This window comes from Schistocerca piceifrons, chromosome 10, assembly GCF_021461385.2.
Source record: "Schistocerca piceifrons isolate TAMUIC-IGC-003096 chromosome 10, iqSchPice1.1, whole genome shotgun sequence".
NCBI classification, from domain to species: domain Eukaryota; kingdom Metazoa; phylum Arthropoda; class Insecta; order Orthoptera; family Acrididae; genus Schistocerca; species Schistocerca piceifrons.
Window position 1 is genome coordinate 85,272,485 of NC_060147.1, and position 19,980 is coordinate 85,292,464.

The 19,980-nt window shown below is 39.2% G+C and overlaps 1 protein-coding gene across 1 annotated transcript in view; it reads left to right on the plus strand.

Moving 5' to 3' along the window:
* The window catches only part of LOC124718790 (5'-3' exoribonuclease 1), a 181,578-nt gene that overhangs the window by 15,125 nt on the left and 146,473 nt on the right, over nt 1–19,980 (plus strand). The window contains exons 5-7 of the mRNA XM_047244397.1: nt 800–964; nt 5,161–5,328; nt 18,126–18,246. Of these exons, the coding sequence (XP_047100353.1) occupies nt 800–964; nt 5,161–5,328; nt 18,126–18,246 (454 nt within the window). The remainder of the gene's footprint in view (nt 1–799; nt 965–5,160; nt 5,329–18,125; nt 18,247–19,980) is intronic.

Here is a 19,980-nt window from a genome sequence, read left to right on the forward strand (position 1 = left end):
CACTTTTGAACTTTTCGATCCACCCAAAAATGCCTGACTGTGGCTGTGTACTGTCCCTGTACTCTGCTAGCAGTCTGTGATGAATGTCAGCCTCTTTCACTCCTTCTATCCAAAGAAATCGTATTGTTGCTCTTTGTTCTTCCTTGCAAATTCCTTGTTTCTTATTAAACATATTATCTGATGGTGACTGGCCATGAAGTCAAAACTGGTTATGATGTCATTTGTCTGACTTGAAAAGTACATAAAAGAATTCGGTTTACAAGAGTGTCAATGGTGAATTCAGTAAACAGGGCGGTGATTCTCCTGGAAAACTTTGAATTCTCAAGGACTTACATTTTACCTGGAAAAATCGTTAAAATCTCAGGGGAATTTTAGGAACTTCATAAAATTCTGAGTTTTTGACCTGGTATTCAAACTGAATTTCATCGAGTCTGGTAAATCACGCATTTAAAAATACTTAATATCTCAGAGTGCTAATTATATGAATATCATTCCGTATGAATTATAGATGCTTCAAAACTGCAGTTAAACTACTGCTTGTGGCTGGTATATAGCTCAGCTGGAAGGAAAGAAAAGCCATTATTGTGGTATGTTGCCCCTGCCCTGCTTACCATTAATTTATCAGGAGCTTCTTGCCATCATCTCCCTCCTCACACCTGGAATTCAGGGACATTTTTCTTTCCCCAAGTTCGAGTAGCCATCCTGGTAAAGCTTAATATTGTAAGTATGACACATCTTTCATATAACCTTGGAATTACATTAACAATTTTATGTTGGGATGTACATTCTCTGATTTCAGACCCCGGGTGAAGGGGAGCACAAGATAATGGACTACATCAGGTACGCGCGGTCGCGGCCGGACCATGACCCCAACACGCGGCACTGCCTGTATGGGCTGGACGCCGACCTCATCATGCTGGGGCTCTGCAGCCATGAGCCACACTTCTCCCTCCTCCGCGAAGAGGTATCTATGTCGAGGTGGAAATCTGCTTGATGTATAGTATAAAATCGGAGTTATTTTAGTTGCTTATTCGTAAAAGTATTAATAAAGAATACAAATTATAAAGCAAGATTTTTAATGTAAAAAAGGAAACACTGTCCTGGTGTTTTACAATATTTATTTGGTCTGATGCCAGTTTTCAGCTGCTTAGGCCATTGTCACTTGTGATGGCTTGTGAAGCTGAGAACTAGTTTGCTAGCAAGTCTATGATATTTTACAAACAAAACTGTCAGGATAACATTTTTATGTAAGTGTTGTGACCAATTTTGGGTGAATTAGGCCATATTTAGCTTTACAACTAGAAGAAAGAGAAGTAAAACATTTTGTAATAGTAGTATGGCTACCCAGTTATCTAAAATACAAGACTGTCACTATCACTGGCATCATGGTGCATGTCCTTGCAACTGAGATGACACAAAAAGGCTCCATCATTATACAGAGGGGCCCAAAAAAATGTATCTGCTGTTTAAAAGTCCATAACTTGCAAACTAATTGATGGAGTTGTCTCATTTTTTGTGAAAGTGTAGCTTAAAGTCTAACTTAAAGATATCACTGTACATGTTCGAAATGGTCACCATTAACATCCACACACAAACAATGCCGCCGAACTGCAGGACGAGCTACTGACTGCAACGTGTTCACATGGATATTTGCACATGAATGTACAATGGATTCTCGAAGTTCATCCAATGTGTGTGGCTTTTGTCGATAAATGACGTCCTTTAGTGTTCCCCACAGGTAAAAGTCCAGAGGAGTTAGGTCTGGGGAATGTGGTGGATACTCCACAGCACCTCTATGGCCTATCCATCTTCCTGGTAGATTTTCATCGAGATATGCCGTAACACGATTTTGGTAGTGGGCTGAGGCACCATCTTGTTGAACGTAAACTCTTCTGTCTCCATACAAGTCCCGGATGGCAGGTAAAATGGATGTCTGAAGCTTCTGAAGGTACACCTCACCGGTAACTGTGCCGTCAAAAAAGAATGGCCCTGTGAAGCCCTGGTAAGACAATCCACACCACACATTTACTCCTGGAAAATTCACGGCTTTGTCTACATAGAAGTTCGGATATTCGGCGGCCCAGTAGCTGCAATTGTGGTGATTCACTGTATCGTTGAGTTTGAACTGTGCCTCATCAGACCACACAATCATCTCCGCAAACTCTTCATCGTTGCGCAGCATGTTAGTAAACGACTCGCAGTACTCCATTCTACGATCTGGGTTGTCCTCGTTCATTGCATGTAGCAATTGTGGGATGTAGCACTTCCACTTTGCTGTCTTCAAAATTTGCGGAACACTCGAGCAACTCGCTCCAGTTTCAATGGCACACTGTCTCACACACTTCTGTGGTGAGCGAGTGAATTGTTGTAACACACGATGGGAGTTAGCTGGAATTGTTACTGTTACAGGTCGTCCAGATTGGTGTTTATGTACATCTGCAACACAGCCTTCGGCTTCAAATTTGTCTCGAATGCGACAAATCGTTAGTGTCGGTGGCTCTGTTTGATACTCATTTGCCATTGCCGTTGAACTTCATTAATGTTTTCGTACTTAAAATACCACTTCAAAACTGACTTCCTTTCATCGAATGTAAGCCTTGCGCCAGCCATGTTTACTCGAGTAACTAGGTGCAACTAAGAACAAAACACTGACTATCTGGCGACTGTCATCTGACAAAACAAAACAACGCTTGTGTGGCAATTGCCGTAACTACAAACTATTACACTACCAAAGATGAGACAACTACGTCCAATAATTGGCCAGTTATGGACTTTTAAACAGTGGATACATTTTTTGGGACCGCTCTGTATATGAACAGTATGCCAGAAATGTGGATTACTATTGCTATAGAACTGTAGTGGCAATTCGTACTCAAGTTTTCAAGCAGAGTGGTGTCCCAATACACTGACGTGCAAAATTTGTGAGCTACCCCTAATATCATGTCGGACCTCATTTTGCCCAGCATATTGCAGCAACGAGACATGGCACGAGCTCAACAAGTCGCCAGAAGCCCCTTGCAGAAATATTGAGCCCTGCTGCCTCTATAGCCATCTGTAATTGCAAAATTGTTGCCGGTGCAGGATTTTGTGCACGAACTGACCTCAATGTTTGATGGAATTCATATTGGGCGACCTGGCTGGCCAAATCATTTGCTGAAATTGACTGAATGTTCTTCTAACCGGTCGCGAACAGTTGTGGCCCAGGGACGTGACGTTGTTGTTTGGGCACATGAAGTCCTGAGTAGCTGCACAAGGTCTTAAAGTAGCTGAATATAACCATTTCCAGACAGGAATCGGTTTAGTAGGACTAGAGGACAGAGTCCATTCTGTGTAAGCACAGCCCACACCATTATTGAGCCGCCACCAGCTTGCACAGTGCCTTGTTGATAACTTGGTTCGGTAGTTTTTTGGGGTGTGCACCATGCCATCAGCTCTTACCAAGTGAAATTGGGAGTCATCTGACCAGGTCACACTTTTCCTGTTAGACAAGATCCAACCAATGCCATTGCGAGCCCAAGAGAGGCACTGCAGGCGATGTGCTATCAGCAAAGGCACACATGTCAGTCATCTGCTGCCATAGCCCATTAATGCCAAATTTCACTGCACATTTGTTATACGTCCCACATTAATTTCTGCACTTATTTCATGCAGCGTTACTTGTCTGTTAGCACTGACGGCTCTTTACAAATGCTGCTGCTCTCAGTCATTAAGTGAAGGCTGTTGGCCACTAAATTGTCCGTGGTGAGAGGTAGTTCCTGAAATGAAATGTGGTATTTTTGGCTCACTTTTGACACTGTGGATCTTGGAGTATTGGATTCACTAATGATTTCCAGAGTGTCTCATGCGTGTAGCTCCAACTACCATTCCACGCTCAAAGTCTGTTATTCCCGTTGTGTGACCGTAATCACGTTGGAAACCGTTCCACATTAAACACCTGAGAACAAATTACAGCTCCGCCTATGTGCTGTGTATGCAATACTACCACCATCTGTATATGTGCATATCACTATCACATGACATGACTTGAATCAGCTTAGTGTAGAGCTCTGGTGCACTCTGATACAACTGTAAGATAACAAATTCTTTCCCTTTCTTGACAGTGATAAGGGTAGATTGCTACTCACCACATAGCAGAGATGTTGAGTTGCAGACAGTCACAACAAAAAAGAGTACTGAACACTCAAGCTTTTGGGCAGAAGGTCTTCTTTTTTTTTTTTTTTAAAGAGGCAAAACGCTGATAATATAATATAAATTGTTAAATTAAAAAAAATCTACTCGCCAAGCAGCGGCAGCAGAACACACATACAAAAAGGTTTAACTTTTTCAAGCTTTCAGAGCCAGTGGCTCCTCCTTCTGGCAGAAGAATTGAAGTGGGAGGAAGAGGAGTGAATGAAAATGACTGGAGGGTTCAGGGAAAGGGGTACAGTTCAGAAAACTCACCCAGAACCTGGGTCAGGGGAGACTTAGTGGATGGGATAAGAAGGAAAGACTACTCTTTTCATAATATTGTCCTTTTCGTAATCTTGTCATTATTCCATCCTGGATTTTCCATTGATTGGTCTTTCCATTTTTCATTAGACTGTTGTTGCTACATTTTATACAGTCCTTCTAATTGTGTTGTGCATAGTCTTATTCTTAAAATTCAACAGAATTGTTTTTGTACAAAAAGGCTAATAATGATGATGTACAGCTTGTTGCCTATGAACATACACAGCAAGCTGCCACACAGTAGTCGTTCTCCAGTTCTCTACCTTCATAGTATTAATTCTGCTTGGCTTGATGGGACGCTGAACAATGAGTAGTTTTCCAGAATAGCTTATACATGACTTCGTAATACTTTCCCAGGTTTCTCCAAGTGAACTGAGGTCTTCAGTATGCCATTCATTGTTCGTAATACTTATCCAAGCTGCCATTGACTATACTAGTTGAAATTGTGACAAGTTAACTGATAGTTACTTACTAACGACGTATTCCTGCAGACAATAGTGTCATCAGTGAACAAGTGGTAAATGCTGCCCAGTAAATTTTGTATATCTATTGACAGACTTTTCTGTCTTTCGTTTTCTGTTTGGTAATAACACTGTGGCTAAAGCAGTACGATACAAGAATCTGTTTCGGTAGTGAGTTGCATACAGCTACACGTCAGTTTTTATTTTCCAGGTGAAATTTGGGCGAAGGAACCAGCAGAAGAGGATTGTGGCACCCGAAGAGACAACTTTCTACTTGCTTCACCTTTCGCTTATGCGAGAATATCTGGAGCATGAATTCTCGGAACTTAAGGAGAAGCTGCCATTCCCATTCGACCTGGAGAAAATAATTGATGACTGGGTGAGGCTTTGGGTGTATAAGACCTTCAGTGTATTTCCAGTTAGGTGAAAAAGAAAATTTGCTGTCTAGTTGTGCAGGCAATCAAATGGGCCACAGCTAGCATGAATACAGATTGTTTAGAAGTGACATATTTTACATTATCAGAAGCAGGTCTTCTCTTCACCAGGAACAGAAGAAAGTAAACAGTAGAAATAAAAGTGGGTATAAAACATTTTGATCTCGGAAGTAGTAGAGTTATTAGGTATAGTAATAAAGTAACACGTCAGGGCTGCAGAAATAGTCTTTGGAAACCACTTTGCTCCTCAAAGAGTGACTACCGTTCACTACTTCAGAATCTAAAATATTAATCATTCCACGAATGCACCTGATCATTTCTATAAATTTTTTATTTAGTCTTAACACACAATAAATGTAAAACACTTCTAAATTTTAATTTAGAAAGAAAGCTATATCTCTTGGCATAGGGAATGTTTCCAGATTTTTTGACACTGCTTAATATGAGGCTCATTCAGAATGTAAAGAAAGTTTTGTTTTGACACGTGACCATGGCCACCCCACCCCCACTGCCAATGCCACCGCCACCGAGCACTGACCTTGGTACTCATCTGATTTAATTTGGTGGCAGCTATGATCCAATACAGTTGCTTACTCCATAGTGCAACTTAAAAATGTGTTGCAGAATTGATGATTCCACAGAGTGTGAAGTGTGTTGTATTATCAGTTTTTTTTTAAATGGGCAAAAAGTCCAACCCATCTAAATTTATAGGCAAATAAATGAGGTTTATGGTAATGTGATGAGATGTCAGTTTGGAAGTGGTGTATTGTGTTTAATGGCGGAGAAAAGAATGTTCATGGCAAAGATCACCCAGGCTGATCCACATTGGTGACTGGTGGACTCAACGGGAGAATTAAAACAAAAATCCAATATGATAGTCATTTCACAATTAATGGACTGCACTCGTGCTTTCTAAACGTTTTTAAGAACTGTATGCAAGAGACTGTCGGTGCAGATCTGGGCTATAAAAAGTGTGTGCCAGGTGGGTCCCTTGAATTTTGCCAGGTGAACACCAAACCAAATGAATTGTAGCTGCATTGACATTTCTCAGTCGCTATGAAAAGGATGCTGATGAATTTTTGAATCACATTGCCACTTGTGATGAGACATTTAACACCAGAAACAAATGGCAAATCAATGGAATGGCATCAGTCACAATCCCCCGTGAAACCAAAAAAAGCAAAACAATGATTGTATGCCAAAGGGTAAGACCATAAATGCTTCGGCCTACTGTCAGACACTTGCCGCACTAATGAAAATAAGCGATGCAAAGTGCTAACTAGAGGAGTCATCCTCCTTCATGAAAATGTTTCAGCATCTACCATACAATCCAGGCTTATCCCCCAATTGATTATCACTTACTCTTCAAGTTGGAAGATTACCATTAATAGTGAAAATGACCAAAGGGGGTCTTCTTCCAGGCTGAATAATTAAAAATAGGTAACGTGTAGATACAATAATAATTAAATTCTTGTTGGAAAACGTTTTTTAGCTTGGCCGAATTTTAAGCAATTGTTTTAAGTCAGGGTATTTTTTTAGAATTCTGGGAAATTTTCATTGTTTTAGTTTTCAGTTAAAATTTTGTAATTTTGAGTGGTAAGAACTGATATTCTAACAAAGAATTTTACTTTATCCCATTACTCCAGAATAATACTGCAGCAATAAAACATAAAACCAAAAGAAAACTTTAGTTGCAAAGAAAATGCACCATTTACAACATCAAAACACAGTGCACACAGAAGCATCTGCCAACAGCAAAATGTGTCAAAGAGTATTCAGTACTTTGTAACACCAAACTGCTTTTGATGCATCTTTGTTGTGGGCTCAATTTCAATGAATGTGACGGCACAGCTGTTTACATTTCTTACAGGTCGCAGGTAAATATTGCGAATGGTGGTTTGGGAAGCATTATTTTCAAAGTTAATTTCCTTTGCAGAAGATGAATTATGTTACATGTGAGAATGTGCAATGAATTTCTTAAATCACTGAATGTTTGATTCTCTTTCAAAACTTAATACAAGGGCGGATCTAATATAAATGGGATTTTATTTTTTATTTAAATTCCTTTATTGAAAAACTCAAGGCAATTATAATTTATTTTTCCACATAGTCTCCTGCTTTGGAAATGCATTTGTCCCAGCATATGGGCAGCATTATGATGCCCTCATCATAAAAAGGACTGGGTCGTGTTACTAACCAGTTGCACATGAAATCTTCCACTCTCGTCATCTTCAAATTGCCACCATCCTAGAGCTTGTTCAAGCGGTCCAAATAAATGGAAATTGCAGAGCAATAAGTCCAGGCTGTAAGGAGGATGATCAAGTGTAGTCCAGTGTATTTCCTGTAGCTTGGAGTCAGTCAGAACTGCAGTATGGGATCGCACATTGTCACGGAGGAGGATGACCTGTCGAATTGATTGGTCTCTTCTTTTGTGGCGATATACAATATTCGCCTTGTTCAACAGTTCGCAGTAGTAAGCAGCGTTCATTGTGCGTCACTGATGCAAAAAATCAATCAGCGAAATGCCTCGCTGATAAAAAAAAGATTGAAAGCAACTTGCCAGCTGACAGTAGAATCTTGGCTTTCGCTGGTGCTGCCTCACCTTTCCTCCACCACTACTTAGTGGCTTGTATGGATTCTAGAGTGTAGTGGTGAACCCATGTTTCATCACAGGTCATGATCCGACTCAAAAAATGCATCATCTTCTTCCGCAAACCTTGCTGTAAGCCTCTGACAGACCTCCAAACGTCTCAACTTCATATTTTCGGTCAAAAGCTTAGGGACCTATCTGGAACACATTTTACGGAACTGTAAGTCATTTGTGAAGATTGCTTGACAGCTTCCATAACTGATTCCGACTTTTTGTGCAATTTCTGATACTATTTCCAGTTGATCGTTGTCAATAATGTCTTTAACCCCACAAATGTTTTTGTCTGTAAAGCTGGTCCGAGGACAGCGATCATGTTGCTGATTTTCCACACGTTCTTGTCCTTCCTTGAACTTTTTGTGCCAGGCAAACACACGCGTCCTTGATAATGTTTTTATCACCGAACTGTACAGTCAATCTTTGGCTAATTTCCACCACTGTAATTCCTTCATGAGCAAGAAATTTGATAATTATGTGTTGCGCAATGGAAGGGTAGACCTGTTGCTCAGACTATTGATCCCCCCCTCGTATTGAGGACCAGCCACTTAAAAAAGTTTTCATCGCCTCGGTTCCGAGAGTTCTAGAACCTGTACAGAAAATTGGAATAGAGATCAACATAAACATCATTTCCATCCTTTTTTATTGCTCATGAAAACCACACATTGCATGTTGTACCACTATACAGCGAGGCCTTCAGAGGTGGTGGTCCATATTGCTGTACACACCGGTACCTCTAATACCCAGTAGCACGTCCTCTTGTATTGATGCATGCCTGTATTCGTCATGGCATACTATCCACAAGTTCATCAAGGCACTGTTGGTCCAGATTGTCCCGCTCCTTAATGGCGATTCGGCATGGATCCCCCAGAGTGGTTGATGGGTCACGTCATCCATAAACAGCGCTTTTCAATCTATCTCAGGCATGTTTGATAGGGTTCATGTCTGGAGAACATGCTGGCCACTCTAGTCGAGTGCGAGTGATGTTGTTATCCCGAAGGAAGTCATTCACAAGATGTGCACGATGAGGACTCGAATTGTTGTCTATGAAGACGAATGCCTTATCAATATGCTGCTGATATGGTTGCACTATCGGTCAGAGGATGGCATTCATGTATCATACTGCCGTTATGGTGCCCTCCATGATCACCAGCGGCTTAGATGGGCCCCACATACTGCCACCCCAAAACAGCAGCGAACCTCCACCTTGCTGCACTCACTGAACAGTGTGTCTGAGGCGTTTAGTGACATCTCTGAACAGTCAGAGGGACTGTCTCTGTGATACAATATCTACAGTCAACGTCTATCTTCAGGAGTTCTGGGAATTGGGATGATGAAAACTTTTTTTGATGTCTGTCTTAAGCTGCTGCAATTCAAGCTGTGCTCCTAGGATTATCCCTTGAAGAAAAAAGAAAAAGAAAAAATTAAGTGTTGCAATACATTAAAGATCTTTCCAAAACTAAATGTTTTTTGCTGTGTTTCATATCCTAAAGTGCCGGGAAGTTCTATGCCAATGTACAAAACCTTGGCCATTCAAAGGATTGAAAAGTTTTACAGCTGTTATGGATAGTATATTGTCACATGACTCGGAAAAAATACTTTCACAAGGGTAGTAGTGTATTTCCATGTTGGGAAAAAGTGTACTTTCAGCAGGGAAAAAGTGTATTTTTAACCGGGAAATCCAGATTATTTTTTCCCCCCTGTCTGCGTGTACACCATGTAAATTTTTTGGATTTGGTGAACAGTCCCAATGAAAGCTACTTTCAGGTAACAGTTTCTTTGATCGCCATGGTCATATTGGGCAGACTACTCCATTCTCAGCAATTAATACAGTTGGAGTCATTCTCTCATATATAATCACTCACTGTCACTGACAGCTATAAGAAGTTGATTTGGTGGGAAAATGAGACTTGTGTGTTTTACAATAGTAGTTGTACAGGCTAGAAAATTGTGCTCAAACAGTGGCGGTGAAGTAGCCCATGCTTAACAACCAGTCCCCAGTTTCCATATTTATAATGATATTCACCAGTACTGTCTGTGTTGTGATTCCGTCAATACATGTCCATTATTCATCGTAGGTGGCTTGCTAATGTTTATAGTTCTTGTGATCTGTTTTTCTCTTTAAATGGTTTGAAATATAACATACTAATACTACAGTAATAGAATGTCGGGCTTTGTTCAGTCTGATCAAATGATTTGAAATTATTCAGCTGTATGAAAACGTATTAGATGGCTGTAAACAATTAGTGTGCACGTCATAGAAATATATCCATGCAGTGCACTGCTATTTTTCATTCAAGTAACTGGATGGTGTACCAGGCATCTACCTTTAAGAGAAACCTGTATTCAGGCATTGATGAAGGATAAGGTGCCAATCATCCAGAAGGAAACTAGAACAGGAGGCAGATTTCATCACTCAGAGGGTATACCTGCCGCTAAGAGCAAAACTCTACCCACAAAGCTGTGTAGAGTATTTCCAGCACTGTTGTCTCATTTATCAAGTACAGTTCTATGCTTCAAGACCTATCATCAATAAGAAAAAGCCTTCAGATTTTTTTTTTTTCATGCCATTAGTGTTACACTGTATACATTTGACATCTAAAACTATATCGCACTATGAACTTTTGTATGCACTTTTAAGTTACTCAATTCCCAGTCCCAGTGTTGTGTGATTGGAGTGAGTGAGTCATGTGATGGGAGAGGTTGCGATAGATTTTGCTGGTGTACCATCAAACGGAGTGATTTCGGACGGTTTTGTCATTATTTTGATTGTAACTTTCGTATATATTTTAGATTAAATTGATTGTTATGGAAATGGTGGGGTATATGTGTAACGAATAAAATATCCCAGAACCAGAAAGTGTATGTGTAGGTATATTTATATTTATCTGAGGCAGTTAAATAAAGTGTCCAAAGTCACCCCATGGATTGGGGTGATTTAGGACACGTGTTTTTTAAATCTCCGACCGAAGTTACAGTATATAGAGGGCAAATTCGGACAGTTACTGCCCTTTTTTTTTTTAAATTCTACATGCTTTTTATTTAATTTTGGTGACATTTTACACATTTTAAGGCAGCCCTTTGTTACAAATAAGTGATATGGATTGATCTAATGAATTTTATATATTACAGATAAGTTTTTATTTTGCAAGAATTTAAATAAATAGTCTCTTTGTTCACTTTTGCACGAGCTCGTTTAATATTTTCACTTAAGCATACGGAAAGTTCTCCTGACTGTTGTTTGAGGAATAAATGCACCCATTCTTCTCCTGGCAAATTATTACGAAATTTCTTCTCTTTTCGGTCAGATTTATCAAGGTAGCCTTTAACTAAATATCTAATCTCCAATTTAGTGAAGGGAAATCCCCAATGTGCAGCCCTCAAGATACCGTGCTTCAACATTTCTTTTTCTTCTTCTTCTTTATTTAGCACTGGCTGTCCACCCATTTTTTTTTCGGATGTGCTTCCTGCACTTTATTTTGTAGGATTGATTTAGGTATACCATACAAATCGCATGCTTTTCTGTACGATAATTTACCACTCTGAATATCACGATCAGCTTTATCTAAAAGTTCCGGGTCATAATTACACCGTACTGTAGCACCTCTCCTGCTCTTTTACGTTCTTGGCATTGTCCGAAATGACCCCACACAGTACACAGTTTCACAAAAACCGTCATTATTTTATTACCTTGCACGAGAAACTCAACAAACTTGTACAGAAATTGTCTCAATGCTGTTAGCTACTGTGCGCGTCGACAATTACGATTAAAATAACTTCCCACTTGGTGCAACAATAGAAAGTTTCCACTTTACAATAATGCAAGGATTTTTAACACTGAGACTGTTCGTCAATTATTCACCTATGGAAACAATTGATGCAAAATAAAAGTTGTGGAAAGCGATAAATACAATCTTGCACTTAAAATTACTGGTGCATGGACATTAAAATAAGTAACTCTTTGTTTCTATGCATTAGCAAAGAGTAAATAAGCTATACTGTCCAAATTCGCCCTAGTGTCTGAAATCATCGCATTTGATGGTACAGCGAGTAAAGGCATGAGTAGACAGGGGATGCCAGTTAGAGAGCCTGACTGCAGATTGTGGTCATACTGTGCAGCATGATGTTGTTGACTTCAGTTGCTGTTTCACAGCCCACGGCCTGTGCCTTTCACATACCATTCGTGACTCTGTGTACAACAAATTATATAAGACGTGAGTAAACAATGCAGTTTATTTTCCCACAAGTGAAGACAGAAAAAGAAGTATACATAATGTCAGTGGCTAAGCTGAGTGCTGCAACTGAGACACTGAGTAGCAATATCTGGAGACAAATTCGGAGGTCGGGTTGCCGTGTAATACAAATCCCAGGAAAGTCCAGTACCGAGCAGAGTAAAGACCAGGTGAGGTCAATCAGAGTGGTGAGGCATGAGGCAGCAGCTGTAGTTTATTCGAGGCCGAGACTGCTGGATTCTGGTGCTGCATGCAGTTAGAGTCCTGGCATGTACGAATGTGCCTACTGACAGCGAGTCTGCTCTGGTGTGGCACAACGTGATTGGAGTGGGGTCAGCGTGTAGTTATTTCACAAGGGTCTGCCAGCGGTACCACAGAGGCGACTGTGTGTAGTGGCTGTGCCTGTGCTGTCTGGCTGAGCGGCACTACGTGTCAGCCAGAAACAGCTGGCTGTGAGCTGCATGGCGATAGGCATCATAGGGCAGGCGTTAATAACACCACAATCCACAAAAACTTTTTGAACTGCGCAGGTGAGGATTCCATCTGACACACATTGTATTATCCTCGAGTCACCCATGTCTCTGTCCTCGGCCCCCTTGCTCTGCTGTTTCTGACAGCCCCTTGCTACTTTCCTGCTATCCATTTCTTTCTCCTCCTTGAGATTCTGAGATTACACTTGATAATAGAAGTGAGACTTAAGAAAAATTGAGAGACATTCATAGGATTTGTCAACAGAGGAAGAGCCCTCAACGATGGAAAAATGATGGAACTCTTGAAATACTCAGAGAAATAGGTGTCGGCTATAGGGGTGAGATGGGTAATATACGATATGTAGAGGAACCAGGATGGAAAAATAATTTAACACAAAGGAAAAGTATTCAGATTATACAAATGCTATCAAGACAGTAACAGACGTTTTGAAATAAAAAATTTACAATATGGAAAAACCAAATTTTATTATATACATTTCAAAGGTACAGTCTTAAGCTATTTTTCTACATAATTGCCATTCAAACTGAGGCACTTACCATACTGTGGCACAAGTTTTTCAGTACCGTCTCTGTAGAAATCTGCAATATGCAATTGCAACCACTGGTTTACACTGACCGGTGTGCAGTTCAGCACCAGTATCAAAGCATTGTTTAGTGAGCCATTTTCATTTCTCGGAATAGGTGTTAGTTGCTCAGTGCCAAGTGCGGGCTGTGTTGTGGATGATCAGATACCTCCCATCCAAAACCCTGCAGGAGATCTCGGGTACAATTGGCTGTGTGTGGATGTGCGTTCTCGTGAAAAAAGAAAACTTTTGCGCTAAGTTTTCTCCAACTCCTGTTCTGTACAGCCTGCCCTAACTTTGTCAGTGTTTGACATATTTCAGTTCGTTTGCAGTTTTATTATCAAGCAAAATGTAATCTCAGAATGCACCTCACAAGTGGTGTCATTTAATGCGTCACAGAAAGCAAAGTAATGTAGATTAATGTACTGTAAACAAAAAACTGTAATTTTAACTTTTATAAAGACCATAAGGGTAGCCTAGAAAGAGAATTTTCAATTCATTTGTCCTCCAAACTTTGAAAAATATGTACAATAAAAAATAATGTAGTAAATATGTGAGAGTCATGGATTAACTGAAAAAACTTATCAAAAATGGCTTCCTCCCCCATCTGTTTATTTTGATTAACCAGTCTTGCACTGTATCTTTTTCAGAAACACTTTCATTACTGTTGTCAGTTAGCATTTCATATCCTGTCCATTTAACTATCATCACTTAGTTTACTGTTGTCACACTACTGTGAACAGCATTTTAGAACATATTCGGAGTTCAAACACAATGGTATGAACGAGTCTTGATAGGAATAATAATATTTCTTCAGCTTCATTTACTGATGCAAAAATATTCAATGTTATCAGGTTTGAAGCTAACTCACTTCATCATCGGGGCACCTGTGTAGCTGAGAAGCATCTTTACATTGCCATTGTGTAGGAATGAAACATTGCTAGGCTGTTGGAGTATTATAAAACTATAGTCTTGGAGCATAGCATAGCATAACATACATAAACATATTGCGCTCAATGTCACAACTAAGGTAAGTTAAATTAGACATCTATATGCAAAGCAAAAGTTTACTATACACAGAACAAAGAAATTGGTACACTTTTAATGATAACTAGTCACAGACTAATATAGGGAAATGGGAGAAGAATGTAAACATGCACATGTTAGATTCTAATGAATGAAACCAGGGTAATATACTCAGCATGGAGTCCACCATAGATCTTCCACTTTAAGTGTAACTGGAAACATGTCGACCACGTACTGGTACGCACCTTTGTTCCTGAAAAGGTAAACATTGTGATTACTTATAACTGTCACAAACAGCTGGATTTTCTACATCATCTGTCAGAATGCAAGAAAGAACAACAAAATATATATTTTTTACTGGTTTATTGAACCATACCGCCAACAGTTTGATACAAATATAAAATAATCAGTCTAAAGGACTCACAAGTTAGAGTGTTTGAACAGAATCTTGACATGATACCAGATACAGACAGAACAGAGTATAAAATAGAAGCTATTGATGGTGATTGAGGAGCTTATACCTGCGAATTACAGTGTTAACGTAGCTAACAATATTTCACTAAGTTTCACAAACACACACAACTACCTGATGTATAATTTAAAAAATGGGCTTTGTGTGTATGACTATCTCAGTGAAATAGTAATACTGGTGCAGTTGTTGGGAGGGGCACCTTAATTTTCTGCACATTTATCAGCAAGTCTGTGTGTGGAAATTGCAGGAAAACAGCTTGTGGGTTTTACATCTTGTCTTTACTTTTTCTGACGATAACATGGAAGGTTATCCTTTATGCCTGTATAGGATACGTGTGAAGGAACTGAACTGCACTTGGTCTATGTTTGTACTAAGCAAGTTATCAGCTTCCTGACTTTTTGAAAATTGAGTGTGTTTCTAATTACTTGACCTTTATGGCAGATTGAAAGGTGCCAATCCTCTGCCTATTCTTCCTCAGCTAATTCCCATAGGCATGTAGTGAATTGAGAGGGTGGTAGACTGATGTTATCTGTAACTTCTCTCACCATTGCCAAGACGAGTAATATAGATATTAGTGTCAGTGGGATTCAGAAACAGTTAAGATTGCGAAACTTGAAAAAGGCCTCAGAACCTGATGGAAATTGCAGGTGAATTGGCTCCCATTCTAAGTGTAATATACCATAGTAGTTTTTTTTTTTTTTTTTTTTGGGGGGGGGGGGGTTGGGAGAACTGCGCCTAGTAATTGGAAGTAAGTATGAATCACAACTGTTGACAAGAATGGTAGCAGAAATGATCCAAAAAGTGCTGTTGAATATCCATGACATCCATTTGCTCTAGAATCTTAGAAAATACTCTGAGCTCAAATGTAATGAGGAGTCTTGAACAGAATGTATTATGAAAAGATTGATCATATGAAACACAACAGCCTCATTCCTCACATATCACCCTGAAAGCTTTTTTATCAAGGCAGTCAGGCAGATGCTTTTTTCTTTCTTTCTTTCTTTTTCATTTTAAATTTATTTATTTATTTATTTTTTTTTTTTTTTTAAAGGTTAGTTCTGGAAAGCATTTGGCTTGCTACCACACCAATGTGTATTAACAAAAGTGGGGGCTATATGGGATATCAACAAAATTTGTTGCTCGATTGAGCATATTTTGCCCGACAATAGAAGTAACTTCATGCATGGCTCAGGCAAATGTGTTGTGACCCCCTGTTCGTGTTGTATCTTAATGATCTGGCATACAAGACTTTTTGCAGGTGCTGCAGTTATAACTAGTGAAGTAATATTGGAAAAAAGTTGCACAAAATCCATTTAGATCTTGATATGATTTCAAAGTGGGGCAGTTATTGGCAACGTGTTTTAAATGTTCAGAAATATAAAATTGTGCACTTTTCTAAATGGAAAGAAAAAACAGTATCACATGAATAAAATATCAGTGAATCACAGTTGGAGTCAGTCAACTCATACAAATAATGGGTGCAACGATTTGTAGAGATGTGAAATGGAGTGATGATGTAGGCTCAATCGTAAGAAAGACAAGTGGCAAACTTCACTTCTTTTGCAGGATACTGGGAAATTACACTGTCTGCAGATGAGACCTATCTTAAAATACTGCTCAAGTGTGTGGAACCCATATCCAATAAGGCTTAACTGGGGATATTTAATGTGTAGAAAGATTTGAGTCATGGGAGAGTGTTGCAGAAATACAGTAATGAAGAAACTGAACAGGCGGACACTTGAACACAGACACAAACGGTCCTGACAGAGAATACTTACAGAATTCAACAACCAGTATTAAATGATGGATTTAGATGTATTCTTCATCCCCCTGCATATTGCTGTGGTAAGGACTGTGAAAACCAGACTGCAAGTATACTAATCACAACACATAGAGAGGTATTTAAACATTTGTTCTTCTCATGTTCAATTTGTGATTGAAATGGGAAGATATCCTAATAACTGGTACAATCTGAAGTACCCTCTGCTGTGCGCTTGACAGTATTTTGCAGTGTGTGTATGTAGTAGATGTAGACAGTCATGATAATCTAACTTGCCGTCTTGACACATTTATGTCCTTAGACACGTATTTCTAGATTTTCAAAATTTAGTATTCATTAGAATACCAATAGCTACTGAAGAAAATAAGTTCATGTGTGATAATTACTGTAAAATCATTTTTAAAGAAATAGAATTATTTAGATTTGCTTGCAGTTTTGTGGGAAAACACAGTGCACCTGTTAAGCAGGCATGCCAGTAGATGTTAAGAGAATTAAGAACTGTGCTCTTTTGTTTGTTAGGGTCATTATAGCCTATGTGAACATGTAATACCAATATTATTATTAACTGGTACCTACATAAATTAGTGCATTATATTAACTAAGAGCAGCAATTGCAATATTATACACAATCACAAATGTTTATCAGTTGTGTCGAATGCCCTTCTTCTTCTTCTTCTTCTTCTTCTTCTTCTTCTTTTTTCTGCATTGTATTACAATGGAGTTAATTTGATTTCAAATTATGTGCTACAGAGATGCACTGCATTTGAAGATGACTGTCTCTGAAATGGGCATTCCTGAATCCATGTTACTTCTGTTTGACATTTATGCCATAGCAGCTGATTGGTTTGAGTTACACACACACTTGTGAGTTGGCAACTTTGGAACACAAACAATAAACCCCCCCCCCCCCCCCCCCAGCCACCCACTTCTGTTAACCAATTAACACTCCAGTGGCTGCGCTACTTACCACCCTGCCCCTGAGGAAAGCATATTGTATTATATTACTGTTTCTGTAAGTATTTTTGTTTGTTACTGAGCAAGAAAACTATGCTCTTAAGAAGCTCTTAACATTAGTTGAGGTTTTTAGCTTATGTTATTAGGTAGTTGCTAGAAGTGTATTATTATAAAATACAGCTGAGAACCATGGGCCACACGGACACTTTATTCGAACTGCATGCGATTTGGTACCAAAGTACCATTCACTGTGCACTTTTCAATGTTTTTGGAGTACATACGCAGCTGTAGACTGTACAAATATCCATGAAACACCTACACATTACTCCCATAGAGAATGCAAAGGGCAAATTAGAGTAACGAAACCACACTTAGAGACAGTGGCTGACTATTTGCCCCGCACCCCCATCTGTGATTGAGACAAGAAGAAAACCTTCCAGAGTACAGGTGTAGAAATTTTATAATTGCAGGATAGGCTGCACCGTTTAGAGAAGTAGAACTTTGATATGTGAACAGTTTGGATTACTGTTTGTGAACTGTCTTTGCAGGTCTTTTTTAATCTTTCAACTATGACTTGTAGGTTCTGATGGGATTCTTAGTTGGCAACGACTTCATCCCTCCGCTTCCGGACATGCACATCACAAGTGGAGCGCTGCCAATGCTGTACAAGGCTTACATCGATGTGCTGCCACAGCTCGGAGGTTAGTACTCAGTTTAGTGCAGTAGGGAGGTAGCAGTGTGAAATCAGAGAAACTTGGTTTGTTTTGACATTGATGTAGCAGTGGGAAACTGGGTGGGCAACAAACTCTGGACTCCTCCTGCCCTCTGTTACCTGTCATTGCTGTCTCTGTTCCAAATTTTTCTTACAGTGTAGGACCATTTTACCCGTGAATTTTCATTCTTTTGTTTCCACATTTATGTGTCTTTGCATAACACAGCGTTCAATTTGCATCCATAATTTGCTATTATTGTATTTATCTTGATAGTCAGGCAACAGGTCCATAGCCCTCACGTTTCATTCCTTGTTAGTCCTAGGATTTTTATCTTTCACTTACCATATCATTCACCTCTGGCAATGTTAGTTACTGTGAAAAATGTCAAGTTGCGCTGTGGTTTGGAATCTACTTTAAACTCCAGATTCCACTATAACTAGTTGGGTGAATCAGTTCAAAGGTCGGAGGAAACCAATGGCTTACCACCTCTACAGGAGCCTTCCTAGTGAAGAACTACAGTGTTTGAACAAACTTTTCTGTTGTTCACAGCATTACTTCTTTGCTTACAATGTATTGATATTGTGCATACTAATATATATTTTCGTTGAAGAAATGGTACCATATAACGAACTATATGGTGATCTGCGGCGAAGATGTGAAGGGCGAATTTTGTCAGGATTGGAGTCAAAATGAAAATGATGAGTATTTGCTTTTAAATATATATCTCCTCCTTTTAGAATTTTTGAAACCAACAACTGTGTAATATTTACTAAATTCGGACTTCTTATATTCTAGAATGAAAGAGAAATTGTCAGATTTTAGCTTCATATGGGTATTGCATTAAATGCAACGGTGACATGTAGAAATTTGTGCCAAACTGAGACTCAGACATAGATGCTATGCTTCTCTAAAACGAGTGCATAACCACCTCAGCCATCCAAGCACACCTCCTGTCCAGCCCAAATTCCCACATGCTGCACATTACACAAACACTGTCCTCTGCACATTATCCCGTATTTGCCCGCAGCTATTCAGCTGAGCCCACAAGGTTTCAGATGAGTGAGAGTGTCGGTGCTGAAGATATTCCGCCATTGAGGCACGTATATGGACATATTTGTATCTGTGTGGTGTCTGTCCTTTCAGGCACGTTTGAAACAACAGACACCACACAGGTTCTTCCATTATCTTGTTTCCCTAATTGGTGCACAATAGTTTCTACTATTTTCAGTAATGATGAACTTTTATTACATAAGTGAGTACATACATCTATGTACGGTTTGAGCAGTAACTAAGCTTGTACTGAAACAGAGACTTTATGTAAAACTATCTTTTTCTCCCTGTTGGCCAACGAGGATCAAGTTACAATTTCAACTCATTTTCTTTCATTGTTGTTTTCTTTCATTGTTGTTTTCTATTTGTCTACTACTTCTTCATCTTCTCCCCATATTGTCTTTTCCTTTCCTCTGTCCATGTTTGTTTCCGATTTCTTCTTTATTCTGCATTGAGAGCCTCCTAAATTTAATATTTTAAAATTTATATTTCTTTGTTATTGATGTGTTTATCTGCTGCACACCAACTGAGGAGAACCTCAATCAAATAATAAAAAAGCAAAACAAATATCTGAATGTATATAGGATATCGTTTATATGGTAATGACTGACATTTCTACAGACAATCTTTCCGTCAAGAAAGATATTAGGATGGTGGAAATTTTTATTTGGA